Source organism: Melopsittacus undulatus, chromosome 12 (genome assembly GCF_012275295.1).
Source record: "Melopsittacus undulatus isolate bMelUnd1 chromosome 12, bMelUnd1.mat.Z, whole genome shotgun sequence".
NCBI lineage: Eukaryota > Metazoa > Chordata > Aves > Psittaciformes > Psittaculidae > Melopsittacus > Melopsittacus undulatus.
Window position 1 is genome coordinate 2382962 of NC_047538.1, and position 16111 is coordinate 2399072.

Sequence of the window (16111 nt, forward strand, 5' to 3'; positions counted from 1 at the left end):
GGATAGGTGGATCCCACACAGAACTCAAGGCTGGTGAAACACTGGTCTTTACAGTGCCAACAGCAACCCAAGGTCCTTGCTCAGGTGCTGTTCTGGTTATTTTTGTGTGTAGTCTCCATATGTGATTCCCTTTTATTGTCCTCTCTGTTCCAGGATGAATCTGGTAGTAGTGGAGGGATAAGTTCAACCTCAGCTAGTGTGAATAGATACATACTCCAGTTAGCCCAGGAGTACTGTGGTGACTGCAAGAACTCTTTTGATGAACTTTCCAAAATCATCCAGGTATGATGTGCTTTGATTTGAGTTTGATTCATGTGCTTCCTTCTGTCACCAGATACAGTGCATATCAGAAATGCAAAATAAGATTATGTCATCTGTGTTTAATGATATTTGTTAGCAATAGGTGATCACCTGCATATTTTCAGGGAAATAACAAATAATCATTTCTAAAAGCTATGGTTGCCATGAATACTACGGGTTTGTCACATTTTCAGTGTATGTAATATAGACAAGAAGCCTTTAAACAGGGCAAGTAACTGGGAGTGAGGCTGGTGTTTTGAATGGATTTCCTTAGTTTGCCATTGACTTGTAGGATTTCAAGTTGTGTTTCTCCACAAAACACACGGTGAATGGGATTAGCAATGATGTGCTGCCTCACAATTCCACAACTCCCATTTGTCCTCTGTGCTTTCAGAAAGTGTTTGCCTCTCGAAAGGAACTCCTGGAATATGATCTCCAACAGAGAGAGGCAGCAACGAAGTCCTCACGAACCACTGTGCAACCCACGTTTACTGCCAGCCAGTATCGTGCCTTGTCTGTTTTAGGCTGTGGCCACACATCATCAACCAAATGCTATGGCTGTGCCTCAGCTGTGACTGAGCACTGCATAACATTGCTGCGGGCTTTGGCAACCAACTCTGCCATCAGGCACATCCTTGTGTCCCAGGGCCTTATCCGAGAGCTCTTTGACTACAACTTGCGCCGGGGCGCAGCCACCATGCGGGAGGAGGTCCGACAACTCATGTGCCTTCTGACCAGGTTAGATCTCATTTGGTGCATGCAGCCCTTTGACTTCAGTGAACTCTTGTGAATGCACCATCAGAAAGAAGTAGCTTTATAGGGTAGATACCTTACATCAGCAGACTGTAGACTCTGACTGCTTGTACGTTTGTTATCAACTAAGTTGAAATCCCTGGAGCTTTTGGGATTTGTGCGAGCACAGCATGACAGTGTTCTCTTTTCTTTTCCCTCCTGAAATCAGGGACAATCCAGAGGCCACACAACAAATGAATGACTTAATTATTGGGAAGGTTTCTGCAGCTCTGAAAGGACATTGGGCAAATCCAGACTTGGTGAGAGACTGGTGTTTTCCTATTTCTGTTTTCTGCCCTCTGCGACAGTTGGTGTGTTCTCATCATTGCATCTTCTCTCTTATTATGGTCTGTTTGCAATAGAGAAGGTGTTTGTGTCATGATAGGAATTAAGATAAATGTCAGAGTGGAGCACAAAATGATGTGCTTAGGTATATGCCTGCATTTCCTCAGGCAGTTCTGCCTGTCTTGGCTGTTGTTTGCAGCTCTCAAACAGATTACCAGTCAGCCCAGATGGGCATAGGATTAAATTTACTTGGATCAATGTGTTTTGAACCTGTGTTTTTTAAATATCAGAAGGCAAAAGGGACTGTTGCATCACCAAGACTTCTTAAACCTTTGAATGTGTGTCTGTTACAGGCCAGCAGCCTCCAGTATGAAATGTTGCTGCTAACAGATTCCATCTCAAAGGAAGACAGTTGCTGGGAGCTCCGACTGCGTTGTGGTGAGTTCAAAGTAGTGTGAACATTTCATTTTAATATGCTGTGCCCACATCCATGGATTATAGCAAGATTTCCTTCTTTAAGGAAGGGAACTGGTACTGACCCAGCTTGTGATTAGGGTTTGAAGTGGAGTTAGCGGCAGATGGCTTGTCTTGAGATAATGTGTCTCTTGAAAGAGGAGTGTTGAGAAACAGAAAGCTGGAGGTGTAAGGAGAAGAATAACAAGACTCTCTTGCTGTAATAAAGTAGTTGTTTTCCACCCAGCGTTGCATGAGAATGTGATAGTTTTGCTGGAGGAGATGAAGTCTTGCCTCACTCTAAACACTTGTAATGTGCTCTACAGAGCTGTGGAGGTGTACTATCTGCACATCTGGGATGGAAATGTATGTCTGTGTCTTTCAGCTCTCAGCCTCTTTCTGATGGCCGTGAACATTAAGACTCCAGTGGTTGTTGAAAACATCACCCTCATGTGCCTGCGCATTCTTCAAAAGCTGATTAAACCACCTGCTCCAACCAGCAAGAAAAACAAGGTACTGCCTTGGGTGCTGAGCACAGCACCTGAAAACTTGCTGACTAAGGTCTGGCACAGAGGTCTCAGTGATTCATGAGGAAACCAGGACTTGCTTTTCCTGGTCACAGGCACTAGGGAAGCACAAGTCCTGTGACTCTTGTCTTTGCAGACTGCAAATCACAGCTTTTCTTACTGTTCTTTGGTGGCTCCAACCACCACTTTTCAAGACTGGGCTTTGTTTTTTTCCACTCAGATTTGAGGCATGGGGTAAGAGCTACTTCAAAGCTACAGCTTAGTTATTTTGGGCAGGCTTTTGGTTCTTTCAGTAGGATCAAATACCTAAACGTGGTAGAATCAAGTGCTTTTGACTCAGACTTTTAAATACTGAGCTACAATTATGATAAAAATGGTATTGATTGTAATTTAAGATGACATTTGCAAGGGACAAAATATGTTTCTGCTTTGATCTAGCTATCTCATAGTCACAGATCGATGACAAAGTTGGGTTTAGTGGTATTTCAGTAGTAACTGGAGTGAGGCATCTCTCTTAGTTCATCATTTACAGAAATTTTATGTCCTGCTGTTGCCCAAGAACTGCATTTACCTGTTCATGGCATACACACAACCAGTGATTCACCTGCAGGAGCTGCTCTTTAGGGAACAGGCTGTGGCTTTCTGAAGACTCATAGAATTACTTTCTTCATTAGGATGTGCCTATGGATGCTCTCACCACTGTGAAGCCTTACAGCAATGAAATCCATGCGCAAGCTCAGCTGTGGCTCAAGAGGGACCCCAAAGCATCATATGAAGCTTGGAAAAAGTGCCTCCCTGCCAGAGGTAGTCCTGTGCTTTTAACTCTGCAGTTTTGTGCAGGAGCATGTGTGTCCCTCCAGGTTTAGTAAGGAATGTGTTTCTGTTGGGTTGTGTTGGCTTCTGTCTGGTGACATCTGATCCCATCTTCACTCTTAGCTCTATAGTCCTTAGAGACTGTAGCACTGACTGTTCTAGGCTGTGTTGCTCAAACCTAAGCAGAATATGCACTGTCCCTGAAGATAATGAGGGGAATGTGAAAAATGAAACTGGTTGTGTATTTAAAATGATACCAGCCAACTGAATTCCCTGAGAGGTTATGGGATTTGCATCTGGCTTGGAAGTGAACATAGCTCCACACAGAGTAGAAATGGCAGCAGAAAGAAATGAGAAGCTTCTCAGCTGGAGTTTGGAGAGTTCCAGTATGGAGCAAATAACACAATGACAGCTTGCAGTTAATAGGTGCTGACAGTTCTCTTGAGCTGTGTTCAATATTGCAGGTGTAGATGCCAATGGGAAATCTCCCAGCAAAGCTGAGCTTCACCAGCTCTACTTGTCAGAAAAATATGTCTGGAAATGGAAACAGTTCATGAGTCACCGTGGGAAGAGACCTTGTCCTCTGGATCTCAAGCTGGGACACAACAATTGGCTGCGACAGGTAAACCTGGGTGAAAGCTCCAGGGGGGCACTGGGCAGAGTCAGTGGTCAGAGAGGTTTGGTAGCTTGCTGCATTTGATGCACTTTGCACAACGAGCTCACCAAGCTGTTCTAGTGTATGTTGTGCCTTCACTAGTTTATCTTTGCATGGCAAATGACGCCATCTTCTAATGTTCTTCCCTCAGGTACTGTTTACTCCTGCCACTCAAGCTGCAAGGCAGGCTGCATGCACCATAGTGGAAGCTCTGGCCACCATCCCCAGCCGCAAACAGCAGGTCCTTGATCTCCTGACAAGGTATTTCTGTGTTGCCACACTCAACAGCTCCAGGATTGTTTTCTCCTTCATGAGAATCTCTGCATCCTTCCAACTGTTCTCACACCTCTCCATTGTATACCTCTGGTTCACAGGTCTTTTGGGGCTGGATTCTGACAGTTACTTAGCTGGAATGGTATTGATTTGGGTTTTTTTGCTGTCTGGCAATAAGCTATCGCTGTCCTGTACCTTTTCCAGAAGTAAGCAGATGGTGTTCAGCTGTGTGGACAACATTTCTCCTGCCTCTTCAAGAGCAAAATAATAGGGTGAACTCTCTTCCAGCTCTGTGACATAATTTACCCCAGTTGAGGCTAGTAGCACAGTTGGGGGATGCTTTTTTGGGACAAAATACCACTTCAGCCATAGTCATGACTATCAGTTATACTTTTAGCTAGTAGGACTATAGAGAGGATGGATTCCTGGAGGCTTTTTCTTTCTTTCTGTGGTGTCCTGAAGCTGTGAATACTACTTGTTACTGTGAAGTGGTTGTCAGCTTGTGTTTCTCTTCTCTAGCTACCTGGATGAGCTCAGCATTGCTGGCGAGTGTGCCGCTGAGTACCTGGCACTGTATCAGAAACTCATCAAACCAGCCCACTGGAAGATCTATCTGGCAGCAAGGGGGGTTCTGCCCTATATTGGCAGCCTCATCACCAAGGTATTGACTAGAATGGAGGGACTAGAAAGCTAGTTTAGCTTTTTTGCTTTGAAATCTTCATCTGTTTGTTCAACACTGACCTTTGCCAGGTTTGTGAAGCTCACACTTCTGCGCTGTCATCTCTGAATTAAAAGAGCTACAATGGGTTTAGCCCCAGCTGTAGCATTCCTCAGCACAGACTGGCTGGGACACGTTAATAGCTGCTCTGGGGTCAGCTATGCTAAGGAGTATAAATATTTCTACACTATCTTGGCACCAGCTCCAAGTTGGAAGCTGCCTTAGCTGCCAGACTGGACTCTGAAAGCCTTTAAGGACAAGGGAGGATTGGATGTGCTACCATTCTTTGAATGTGAATTTACCACCTGTTGGAGAAACAGCACTTTTTAGTTGCACTCTTCAGAGTGTTAGGGCTTAGGAGTATTCCCTGGTGATCCCTGGGGCATTCCAAAGGGATACATGACAGCCTCTGTGTTAATGGTGGCCTTGAATCCATCATGGAGGGGTGACTAGAGGAAAGCAGTGGTAATAGAGCAGTACGGGGAGAAAATGAGGAGAATGTTTAGAGTAGTTTTTCTCTCCTGTCTCTTTCCTTCCCTGCTGCTTTGTTGCAGTTCTGGTTTCTCTGTGTCATTCTTGGCATTGCGGTGTCTTGTTCTAATAGTCTTGTTAATTATTCCCAGGAAATAGCTCGTTTACTTGCCTTGGAAGAAGCAACACTCAGCACTGATTTGCAGCAGGGATATGCCTTGAAGAGTCTCACAGGTATTTGGTGGCATCAGCGTGAGTCCTGTAGTAGGTTTAGAGATGGGGGAGTCCTTGTTCTGTAACAGCATGTAGCAGAATTTGAGAGATGTGACTTGGTGTTTTGCAGATACATTTTTGCTATTGATTTAGCACTTAACCCCTAAATAGATTTTTCTGTATTGTTTACAGTTTTAGTTACTTGAACTGTGATAACATATGAGAAGACTTCACCATAGCACTTTCCTTCTCCATTTCTTAATTACATTTCTTGTACGGTAGAATTCCTGGAACCATTCGAAACATTGATTTATTCCTACCTGTTGTTTCCTACCTGCTCACTCTACAGTAGACTTTCTCTTTTGAATCTTCTAGAGGACAGTATTTTCAAAACCTTGCTGGAAATGGAAATACATCAGTAACTGGGTCATTCTTTTTTTGTATTCTCTTCCATTTCTTGAAGAATCAGTGAAGTAATTCATAAAACCTGGGTTCTTGCAAGAAAAAACACATTAAGAAATATGCCATGGGAAAGAATCCAAGTGTTTGCTGATCCTTTGTTATAGGAGTGACCAGTTTGGTGATGTAACTGTTAAGTCACTGCACTTGTCACCTCATCAGAGCCAGCTTAAAGATTGGATGGGAGCAATCATCTGCTTTTGAAATACCTTGTGACAGAAAAATGTCAAAACATGCAGAAATGCCCAAGGAAGTTGTGGCTGCTCCATCCCTGGCAGTGTTCAAGGCCAGGTTGGACACAGGGGCTTGGAGCAAGCTGCTCTAGTGGAAGACGTCCCTGCCCATTGCAAGCGTTGGAGCTGGATGAGCTTTAAGGTCCTTTCCAACCCAAACCATTTCAGGCTTCTATGATTTTTCTATCAAGTGCTTAGAAAGCTCCCTACACCCTTTCCTCATTTCCTCACCATGGTCCCACATGCTGTAATTTACAGGGCAGCACTCACAAGCCAGGGGGCTTTGCCTCCAACTGTTCATAGAAAGGAGCTTTAAACCACAGGCTGACAATGGGAGTTGTAAGAAGCCATTTCCTTGTGCTGTTTTGATGATGCTGTGCCCTGTTTGCTGACAACGTGAAATCAAGCTCCCTCTTCCCAATTCCTGAATATCTCATTGCTTTACAGGTCTTCTCTCTTCCTTCGTGGAGGTGGAGTCCATCAAGCGGCATTTCAAAAGCCGCCTGGTGGGTACAGTCCTGAATGGTTACCTCTGCTTGAGGAAGTTAGTGGTGCAAAGAACAAAGCTGATTGATGAAACCCAGGACATGCTGCTGGAGATGCTGGAGGATATGACAACAGGTAAAACCACCTCAGTTCCATAAACACAGAGTTTGGGGCAACCACGATGAAAAAGCAGATTGCTACAGCCACACAAAGAACTTCTCTCTGAAAGACTGCTGTAGTGAGGGGGGTTTATGGCTTGGGCATTCCAATAATTCCTTTTGGCACAGAAAAGGTAAATAGCATTCCTGGAGTTGTTTCTTATTTTCCAGGAATTTAAACCTCCTCCTTTTATGGGATTGTTTTACTGCAGCCCAACCATGCAAAAAGGTTTTCCTAGTAAACATACCAGTAAATAGCCTTTCATCTTTTAAGTAGTGGCTCTGCAAAAGGAGAGGGCACCAAAGTGTGGTGCTTATTGCAGAAGGATTTATTGTGTATGCTGAGGTAAAATGGAACCTGTAAAATTGACTCCTGTGTCTTTTAATGCTTCCATTTCTTGGCAGGCACAGAATCTGAAACCAAAGCATTTATGGCAGTGTGTATAGAGACTGCAAAACGTTACAGCCTTGATGACTACAGGACTCCAGTCTTCATCTTTGAGAGACTATGCAGTATTATCTATCCTGTAAGTATAGAGAAGGCTGTAGCATCACTTACAGACTTCTTAAATAGATACAGGTGCTTGCAGTTTGGCAAAAAACCCAGTAGTGTCTACAATAATGATTTAATATTAGCCAGTGTGGAACTGTAGTAGTATCCTATTTTAGGGGTTTTAGCATTCAGGTTCCCTGCTGTGGCATGCATTGTGCAAAAAACTAGTATTGTTTCATGCTGAGGAATTTGCTTACTAAATGATAGTAGACATCTTCATACGTGCCACATATGTGACAGCATACAACAGGTTGTACCAGTAATGAAGGGACTGAAGGTTTAGGGACATCCTGTCACTTGCTACCATAGAAGTGCAGGAATGGGAGCATGGTTAGGGGAAAACTCACTCACTCTGTTCTGCTGTTCTTTAGGAAGAGAATGAAGTGACAGAGTTCTTTGTAACACTGGAGAAAGATCCCCAACAGGAAGACTTCTTACAGGGCAGAATGCCAGGCAATCCCTACAGCAGTAATGAGCCTGGTATTGGGCCACTCATGAGGGACATCAAGAACAAAATCTGTCAGGACTGTGATCTGGTGGCTCTGCTGGAGGATGACAGTGGAATGGAGGTGAGAATGCACGAGTGGGGATTTCTTGTGCAGTTGCATGGGGCTGCCATTTCCAGGCAGCAGATGATTGCTAGAACTGACTTTTTCTTCCCTCCTTTACAGCTTTTGGTGAATAATAAGATCATCAGTTTGGATCTGCCTGTGGCCGAGGTCTACAAGAAGGTGTGGTGTCCCACTAATGAGGTATGTGTTGTCGTTATGTATGTTAGCACACAAAGTGCCTGTCCTTCGTATTGCCAAGAAAAGAGGGTTGGGGAATAAAAATAACATGAGTTGGGATTTATTTTCTAGCATATAATTTCTTGGATATAATAGGTCAGCACCTTTATGTGCTCCCTTAATGACTGTTACTCAGTTCTGCAACATCAGGGGTTTAAAAGCTGACCAAGGTGAGTGTATTGAACTTTGCTGTGTAGCATATCAGATGCGTGAACTGACTTTCTGAGTAACAAACTCTTACATTCCTTTAGGGAAATAGCTGAACTTTGTGTCACTGCCTTTCAAAGCACATTTCACACTCCATCTACACGTGACAGTTTAATGTGTGAGTACAGACAGGGACACCAGATTGTTCCATCTTCCATCAGCTTCAGAGATGAACCCAAGCTATTTATGCAGCGTTTCTCTATATTACTTTATACTTCTGCTCTTGTGCTTTTCATGTAGGGATCTCCAGAACTTGACAGGTTTCATCCTCTCAGTTTGTTCTTAGTAGTGTGTAGTACCTGTTTCAGAGGGAGAAATGGATTCAGCAGTCTTAGGAGCTAGTGCACCATGTCCCAGAAGCTTGTTCAGGGGTGGATACGGTCCAGAACAAGCTCTTCCCTTCCTCTTCTTGTAGCCACTAAAATAAACTCGCACTGAGAAGGAATCCATCAGAATAAATATTGCTTGTAACAAATATGTTTTTTGTAGCACTTAAGATCATAAAAGAAGACTGATTTGCCCAATACTTCTTGTTCATTCCTCATTTACTCTTGGATTGCAGTCACTTTGACTGCAACCTTGGTGTTCTGAAACCGTTTGTTTCCTGTGTTTGTGGGGAAGAATTCAAACAAACGCCCATTTTCACTGAATGATGATGTGGGGAATGGTTCTCATCAAGCATAACTTCAGTAAAAAGGCCTTCTGTACTGCAAAATGAAGCCCAAAGCTAGGTGACAATGATTAGTTTTTAGCAAGGTACTAACCTGGACAGGGAAGTGAGGTGCTCGTCTTTATCTGTGCATTCCAATTGGAGCTCTAGTCCAGTTATTGAGGGATTGCATGTGCTGCCCAAGCAGTGAGGTGCCATTCCCAGGGGATGCTGAGCTGCAGCAGGATGCAGTGCTGCTGGAGAAAGGCAGAGTTCACTCAGCATTACTGAGCTTTCCTCTGCCTCCCTTTGTGTGCACCTCAGTAGAGCACTTCTGGAGCTGCGGCTCACGTTCCCTAGGAAATAGACAGGCACACAAGAACACAACCTCAGGCCCCTTTTTGTTTCCCTTGTCTCTCACTGGCTTTTTTTGTTCATCTGCCATTTTACCAGGGCCCCTGTGGTGTTAATTGCTGGTCGGTAGCGTGGCCTTTGAGCAGATATTCCCCCTGGGGCTTTCCCTCTGCTTATGTATTTGCTGTGACATTAAGCACTGCTTATTCCACATTAGGCTTAGTGCGCTCTCTGACAGGTTTTCTCTCACAAGGTTTCCTGCTCCCAAATCTGGGATTTTGCTTTTCTGCTTTTTATTCAGGCCTATGGATTAAAATGGAAAGTTTAGTGGTAGGCTGTCAGTATTTCCAGCTGGAAATACAGCTGGAAAACTAGCCTTTTCCCAGGCTTTTTAGCACAGCTTGTGCTTCAGTGGGCTTGGCTATGTCATTTCAGCAATATACTGTCTTACTGAAAGCTCATTAAATTGCCTTTTCCTTGGGCTCTTCCATTTTCCATCCCTGCAGATTTTATCTGTTCAAAAGCATCTGTCTGATTAATCTCTCCTGTTTCATTTACTGGGCTATGCCTGATCCCTGTACTTCCCAGGTGTGCTGTGCAATACCCTCAGAGGGAAAGGTTGCTGTGGAAAGCAGGCGTTTCTCTATAAAAGCACATTTTTCTTGGCAAGATCCTTCACTGGTGCTAAAGGAAACTGTTTATTCCCAGCCTGTCAATCTAAGTGGCAATGCCAGGACAGACCAAGAGATAAGATACTGATGTTTTTGCAGGTGGTGGCTTTACTGTTGTTTTTAACTCAGCTCAGGGAGGAATGAGGAAGTGAGAGATTTCTGTGTTCCCATCCACAGTGAAAACAGCAGGAAGGGAAACTGAGGCTGGAGTGTGTGTTACACGCTGTAAAGAGAACTGGACTTGAAAATAAGTGTCCACAGAGAGACAGTAAATAAAATGCTCTCCTGTCTTGCAGGGGGAGCCGATGAGGATCATTTACCGCATGCGAGGGTTACTAGGAGATGCAACTGAGGAATTCATCGAGTCTCTCGACTCCACTACTGGTAATGCATTTGTCTCCTGAAAGCTGGGATTAGATTGGAAATCTGAGGTTCACTGCAGAGCACTGGCACTATTATCCTTACAGCAGTGAGCTTAAAGTTGATTGACGTTGCTTTTGCTACGTTTACCTGCTTCACCTGGAGTGGATTGTAACAAGCTTTTAAATCTGCTCTTTGAATGTGAACACTTGCATGGCACAGGGACCATTCTGCCTGGCCCTTCTTCATATTCCTGCTCATAATTCTTTCCAAATTGGATACAGTTGAAGTGACTTGACTTGCTGGTAAATCTGTCCTACTGTACTCCCCATTTTTACTCCACTGTTTTGTCTCTTGGACTAAGCTTGCCGTACTGTGCCTGCTTCCTCTCTTCACAATCTGTGTCTGTCCTGTAGATGAAGAAGAGGATGAGGAAGAAGTGTATAAAATGGCAGGTGTCATGGCCCAGTGTGGAGGCTTGGAGTGCATGCTCAACAGACTGACTGGAATCAAGGACTTCAAACAAGGCCGGCACCTCTTAACTGTGAGTCTCAGCTTTAGGACTTTGGGGTCAGGAGTTACATGATAGCAAATGCCACAAGCATTAGTGAAGCTTACTCTGATTTGTGTTGCACCTGAAGTGTTGGAGCAGAGATTTCACTTCACTAGTTAATGAAAACCTGAGGAATTCCTTCTTTCCCTCTCATTCCTCCTAAGACTAAATTCTGCCTTGCCAGAGTGTGTTTTGCCTTGGCCTTACTTGAAACCAAAGCTGTCCTATGCTTAAAACTCTGGCTTTTACTTTACCCCAGTAGGCTGGAAACTAGCTATATAACTGGGTGCTTTGGTTTCAGCAAAACCCTCCTCATTCTGAAGGTACCACTGAAAATGCATTCTCTGTATTTTCTAGGTGCTGTTAAAACTGTTTAGTTACTGTGTGAAGGTGAAAATAAATCGTCAGCAGCTGGTCAAGCCAGAGATGAACACTTTGAATGTCATGCTGGGAACTCTTAACCTGGTAAGGGCAGCCTGGACTTCCATAAAGTCCATGTTTTCCATGGGCTTCAGTGTTTTTAAGGTACCTCTGACTGTCATGCTGCCTTATGGCATCTACAGGAGTGCTGGGCTGGCACTGCAAATTACCTGTTAGATAATCCTTATCTGTTATGAGTGGAAGTGTGTGGATCAGTTGAATCAGTTACTGCTGTTCCAGTACTGGTATTCCAATAACTGCTGCCATCTTCTTCAGGCTCTGGTGGCTGAGCAGGAAAGTAAGGACAGTGGAGGAGCAGCTGTGGCAGAACAAGTGCTTAGTATAATGGAGATCATACTGGATGAATCCAATGCAGAACCTCTGAGCGAAGACAAGGTGAGTGCCTGGGGCTCAGTACATGAATGGGAGTGTTGGTTGGGATTCAAAGATTGCAAATATCTTATTAGTGATGCTGAGCTTCAGGAGCTGTGGAGTGCTAAATGGGAGTCTAACCCTTGTTATGCTTGCTGGCATGTCTTAGCAGGTCTTGGAGGTAGGACAAGAGGAGTGCCCTGAACCAAAAGCACAGCAAGGCTGCTTTAGGATGATTCTTGCACAGTTGTGGGGGTTATTAGGCTCTGCTTGGATCCCTTCCTTGCTGCTTTAGGCCACAGGCCAGTGGGAGACAAGAGAAGACAGCTCTGCCTTGTTTTTGTACATGTTGAAAACATGATTGATTTTCAGCTAACTGAAAATAAAATCTATCTCAACCAGCCTGAGAATGAGAAGAGTTTCTCGCTCATCTTTTGAAACTCTTGGTGTATGGGAATCTGACGTCCCTTGGGCTGGAATCATTAGACCTTTTTGACTAGAAAATGCATTAACAGTAGGTGAAGAAGTCAGGTATCAGCTAGAGGAGTTGATACAGCCATTCCACAAGACACTTGGGAATGAGGTTGGATTTTGTTCGTTAGTCTGTCTTTATTAAGGGCCTAGACCTCTAATCCTTCAAGAGAGTCTACCAGCAACTAGAGTGAAGGTTTTTTGAATGTTATAGATTTATTCCTCCATATAAATCATGCTGCATTCTTCCTTTGCAGGGTAACCTCCTCCTAACTGGTGACAAAGATCAGCTGGTAATGCTGCTTGATCAGATCAACAGTACTTTTGTCCGTTCCAATCTCAGTGTCTTGCAAGGCCTGTTGCGCATCATCCCCTACCTGTCCTTTGGGGAGATGGAGAAAATGCAGATTCTGGTTGATCGGTTCAAGCCCTACTGTAACTTTGATAAGTATGTTGTCATGTTTCAACTAAAAACACGTTAAATCGGTTGTACTGACAAGTGTGAACCTTTTATTTCCTCTCTGACGCTTACTTCAGTGTAATGTGAAGCTTCAGAGATTCCTAATGCATAAGCTTAATTTCCTATTTCACTCCTAAGCCATTTGTAAAAGAAATATGTGAATGTGTAGCTGAAGAGGTAGGGCTTTAGCATGTATTCTGAGATGACAAGGGTCTGAGTAGCTGTTCTGAGTATCTGAGCTGGAGTATATACATTCAGCAATAATGCAGTGAGGATTACAGGCAGAGATGTTTGGAGAGCCTCCAATTTACCATTTCTTGTCTTCATTCAGGTATGACGAGGAGCACAGTGGAGATGATAAAGTTTTCCTAGACTGCTTCTGTAAAATAGCAGCAGGAATAAAGAACAACAGCAATGGCCATCAGCTGAAAGATCTCATCCTTCAGAAGGGAATTACACAGAATGCCCTTGATTACATGAAAAAGCACATCCCCAGTGCAAAGAAGTAAGAGTCACTAGTTAACGTATGGCATAATCCTGAACATCATTTGCTTGTTTCGTCACCACAACAGTCTTCCAAGCAAGCCATTAACAAGTCCACATTCAGAAGCATTTAGACTTGGTACAGCTGTGATGATGTGGAGGGTCTGGTGAGACAGTGCCACTATAAGGGTGAACTAAAAAGCCTGTCATCTTCCCATTTGATACCCATCCAAGCTGATTTCTTGGATGGGACAGTGCTTGTGTTTCCTGCCTGCTCCTTAGCTAATGCACTGTAACAGAGCTGTTGATGGCCAGCTTGTGAACACAAAACAAATTCCAAGGCTAAGAGCTGACACTGTGGGTATTACCATGCACAATATGGAAGTGGGAGTGTGAATATCACTTCAGTAATTAATGGATGAAGGACACAGGGGGAAGGGTGCTTGTCCTGCCTACAGCCTGTTCTCTGCCAGCTGTGCTGCTGGCTGACCACCAAGTGCCTTTTCAGCACGGGCGACTGCTCTTCAGCTGCTGCTTTTGTTTTCTGTGCAGTTTGGATGCAGATGTATGGAAGAAATTCTTAGCTCGACCTGCACTTCCTTTTATCCTTCGCCTGCTCCGAGGACTTGCCACGCAGCACCCTGCTACACAGGTAAGGAGACTCTTGTGAAAGCCAGGTAGGACGTGGCTGGCTTGTTATGCTGCTTTTAGTGGCTGTAGATAAGCAGTTGGTTCTACACTGTTTTTGGTGGGCTTGGAGAGACACACCAGCTTCAGGTGTCATCTTCTAGTCTGTAAGAGTCTGGAAGACAGAGATTTTGATTTCAGTATCTTCTTACTGTGCATGCTGTGAGATGCACACACCAATATGAGGAGGTAATTCAGGCCTGTGCCCTGTATAGTGTTCATAGGTTTCTCAGGGCCTGGTACTGTTTTAAGGATGCTCTTCATCCAACATCCACATCTGAGTTCGTAGGAATGGCCAGCAGAGAGGCAAACTGCCCTGCTGTCATACACAGTTTTAGGGTCTAGGGCCCATAGTGTAGCAACATCAAAGAAGAAAGACACTTGGTAAAACCAGTTGTAAATCGGTGCTTCTGCTTAGCTGTCACGGGTGGCATTAGAGGGAACAGTTACTGCTGGTGCACCTTTTCTCTGAAGAAAGTGCTGTGTTTCAATCCCTGTTAGGTGCTAATAGGCACAGACTCCATTACCAACCTGCACAAGCTGGAGCAGGTGTCTAGTGATGAAGGGATCGGGACATTAGCAGAGAATCTTCTGGAGGCACTAAGGGAACATCCAGAGGTGAATAAGAAGATTGATGCTGCCCGGAAGGAGACACGTGCAGAGAAGAAACGTATGGCCATGGCAATGAGACAGAAGGCCCTGGGCACCCTGGGGATGACGGTAATGTCTGTTTGCACTGATGGCAGACTAGTGAGCTAATGATCTTTTATTTGTGTCTTGCTAAAGCTGCCACACACGGAGTTGTGTTAACTGATTTATTGATAAATACTGCAGAGCTCAAACCCACAGTTTGCTGGGAGAGCAAACACAGTTGCCAGTAGTAGGCTGGGAAATGGAATGGGCATTCCTGTTCCGGTGGTGTTGTGGTGTTCATCATTGTCTTTTTAACCTCCTCTTTCAGACAAACGAGAAGGGTCAGGTAGTGACCAAGACTGCACTGCTTAAACAGATGGAGGAACTTATAGAAGAACCAGGTCTGACTTGCTGCATCTGTCGGGAAGGATACAAATTTCAGGTAAAGTGGGATACATTTTCAAAGCCTCTCGCCTGCTGACGGATTGACACAAGGGTTGATGTGTTGGCACTGGGAAATCAGAAATCACAGGTTTTGTTCTTGGGATCAGTAATTCTAGAGCTGGTTGGGAAGTGGAAGTGGGTTTCTAGTGAAAACAAATCTGGGTGTTTTTAGTGGAAGTTGGAAAAAGATTTCATAGAATGGCTTGAGTGGGAAAGAAGCTTAAGATCATCCAGCTCCAAGCCCATGGACAGGGACATCACACACTAGACCATGTTGTGGGCAACATAGCGCTGTTCAACCTCGCCTTGAATACTGCCAGGGATGGAATATTTGATCAGTTTGAGTTTGAAGTAGGGACTGGGAAAGATGAAATCCAGTGCAGTCTAAAAGCAGTGCAAAATGTCAGCTGTTGTAGTTGTGAATGATCTTTAACACAGCCCTTGTGTCATCATTGCAGCCTACAAGAGTCCTTGGGATTTATACTTTCACCAAACGTGTTGCACTAGAGGAGTTTGAGAACAAGCCCCGAAAACAGCAAGGATACAGCACAGTGTCTCACTTCAACATTGTCCACTATGACTGTCACCTTGCAGCTGTGAGGTGTGTTCTGCTCGCAGGCTGGGGGGTGCTGGCTGATCTTATGTTCCACGATGGTTTGTGAGCACCTGGCCTTGTAACTCAGGATGGGTTTGCTTCTGAGTTGATCACTTTACAGCCTGGGGGCATCATGGCCTGCTCTGGTGTGGTCTGTTTTAATGTGCCAAATGAAGGTCAGGCCTGGACACTGAAAAGTGAGCTCCATGGTTTAAAGAAGCTGTGGAATTGTCAAATATTGATGATTTCTTAGCCAAAACCTTGCATCCTTCTAACTTGCCTGGGCATGGCTCGCTTTCTCCATGCAGACTTGCTCGCGGCCGTGAAGAGTGGGAGAGTGCAGCCCTACAAAATGCCAACACCAAGTGTAATGGGCTCCTGCCAGTCTGGGGACCTCATGTGCCAGAGTCTGCTTTTGCTACTTGTTTAGCACGGTGAGTAGGAAAAGTAACTTCTTGACCTATAAATAAATGAATTCATTACCTCCTTAACCCCAAGTTACTCCTGAAGATGCAGTGTGAGGTGACAGTATTGATTTATTTGCAACCCAGTGACCCTGTGCTTTACAAAAGAAA

General features: G+C 44.4%; 1 protein-coding gene across 1 annotated transcript in view; it reads left to right on the forward strand.

The window, feature by feature from the left end:
* Nucleotides 1-16111, forward strand: part of UBR4 (ubiquitin protein ligase E3 component n-recognin 4) — a 79457-nt gene that overhangs the window by 54640 nt on the left and 8706 nt on the right. The window contains exons 78-102 of the mRNA XM_034068093.1: nt 154-282; nt 695-1038; nt 1262-1352; nt 1731-1815; nt 2216-2343; nt 3032-3161; nt 3635-3792; nt 3977-4086; nt 4618-4759; nt 5440-5521; nt 6640-6813; nt 7242-7363; nt 7761-7958; nt 8061-8141; nt 10355-10442; nt 10835-10962; nt 11329-11436; nt 11668-11787; nt 12492-12682; nt 13026-13199; nt 13730-13829; nt 14366-14584; nt 14826-14939; nt 15400-15542; nt 15845-15970. Coding sequence (XP_033923984.1) covers nt 154-282; nt 695-1038; nt 1262-1352; nt 1731-1815; nt 2216-2343; nt 3032-3161; nt 3635-3792; nt 3977-4086; nt 4618-4759; nt 5440-5521; nt 6640-6813; nt 7242-7363; nt 7761-7958; nt 8061-8141; nt 10355-10442; nt 10835-10962; nt 11329-11436; nt 11668-11787; nt 12492-12682; nt 13026-13199; nt 13730-13829; nt 14366-14584; nt 14826-14939; nt 15400-15542; nt 15845-15970 — 3485 coding nt within the window. The remainder of the gene's footprint in view (nt 1-153; nt 283-694; nt 1039-1261; nt 1353-1730; nt 1816-2215; nt 2344-3031; nt 3162-3634; nt 3793-3976; nt 4087-4617; nt 4760-5439; nt 5522-6639; nt 6814-7241; nt 7364-7760; nt 7959-8060; nt 8142-10354; nt 10443-10834; nt 10963-11328; nt 11437-11667; nt 11788-12491; nt 12683-13025; nt 13200-13729; nt 13830-14365; nt 14585-14825; nt 14940-15399; nt 15543-15844; nt 15971-16111) is intronic.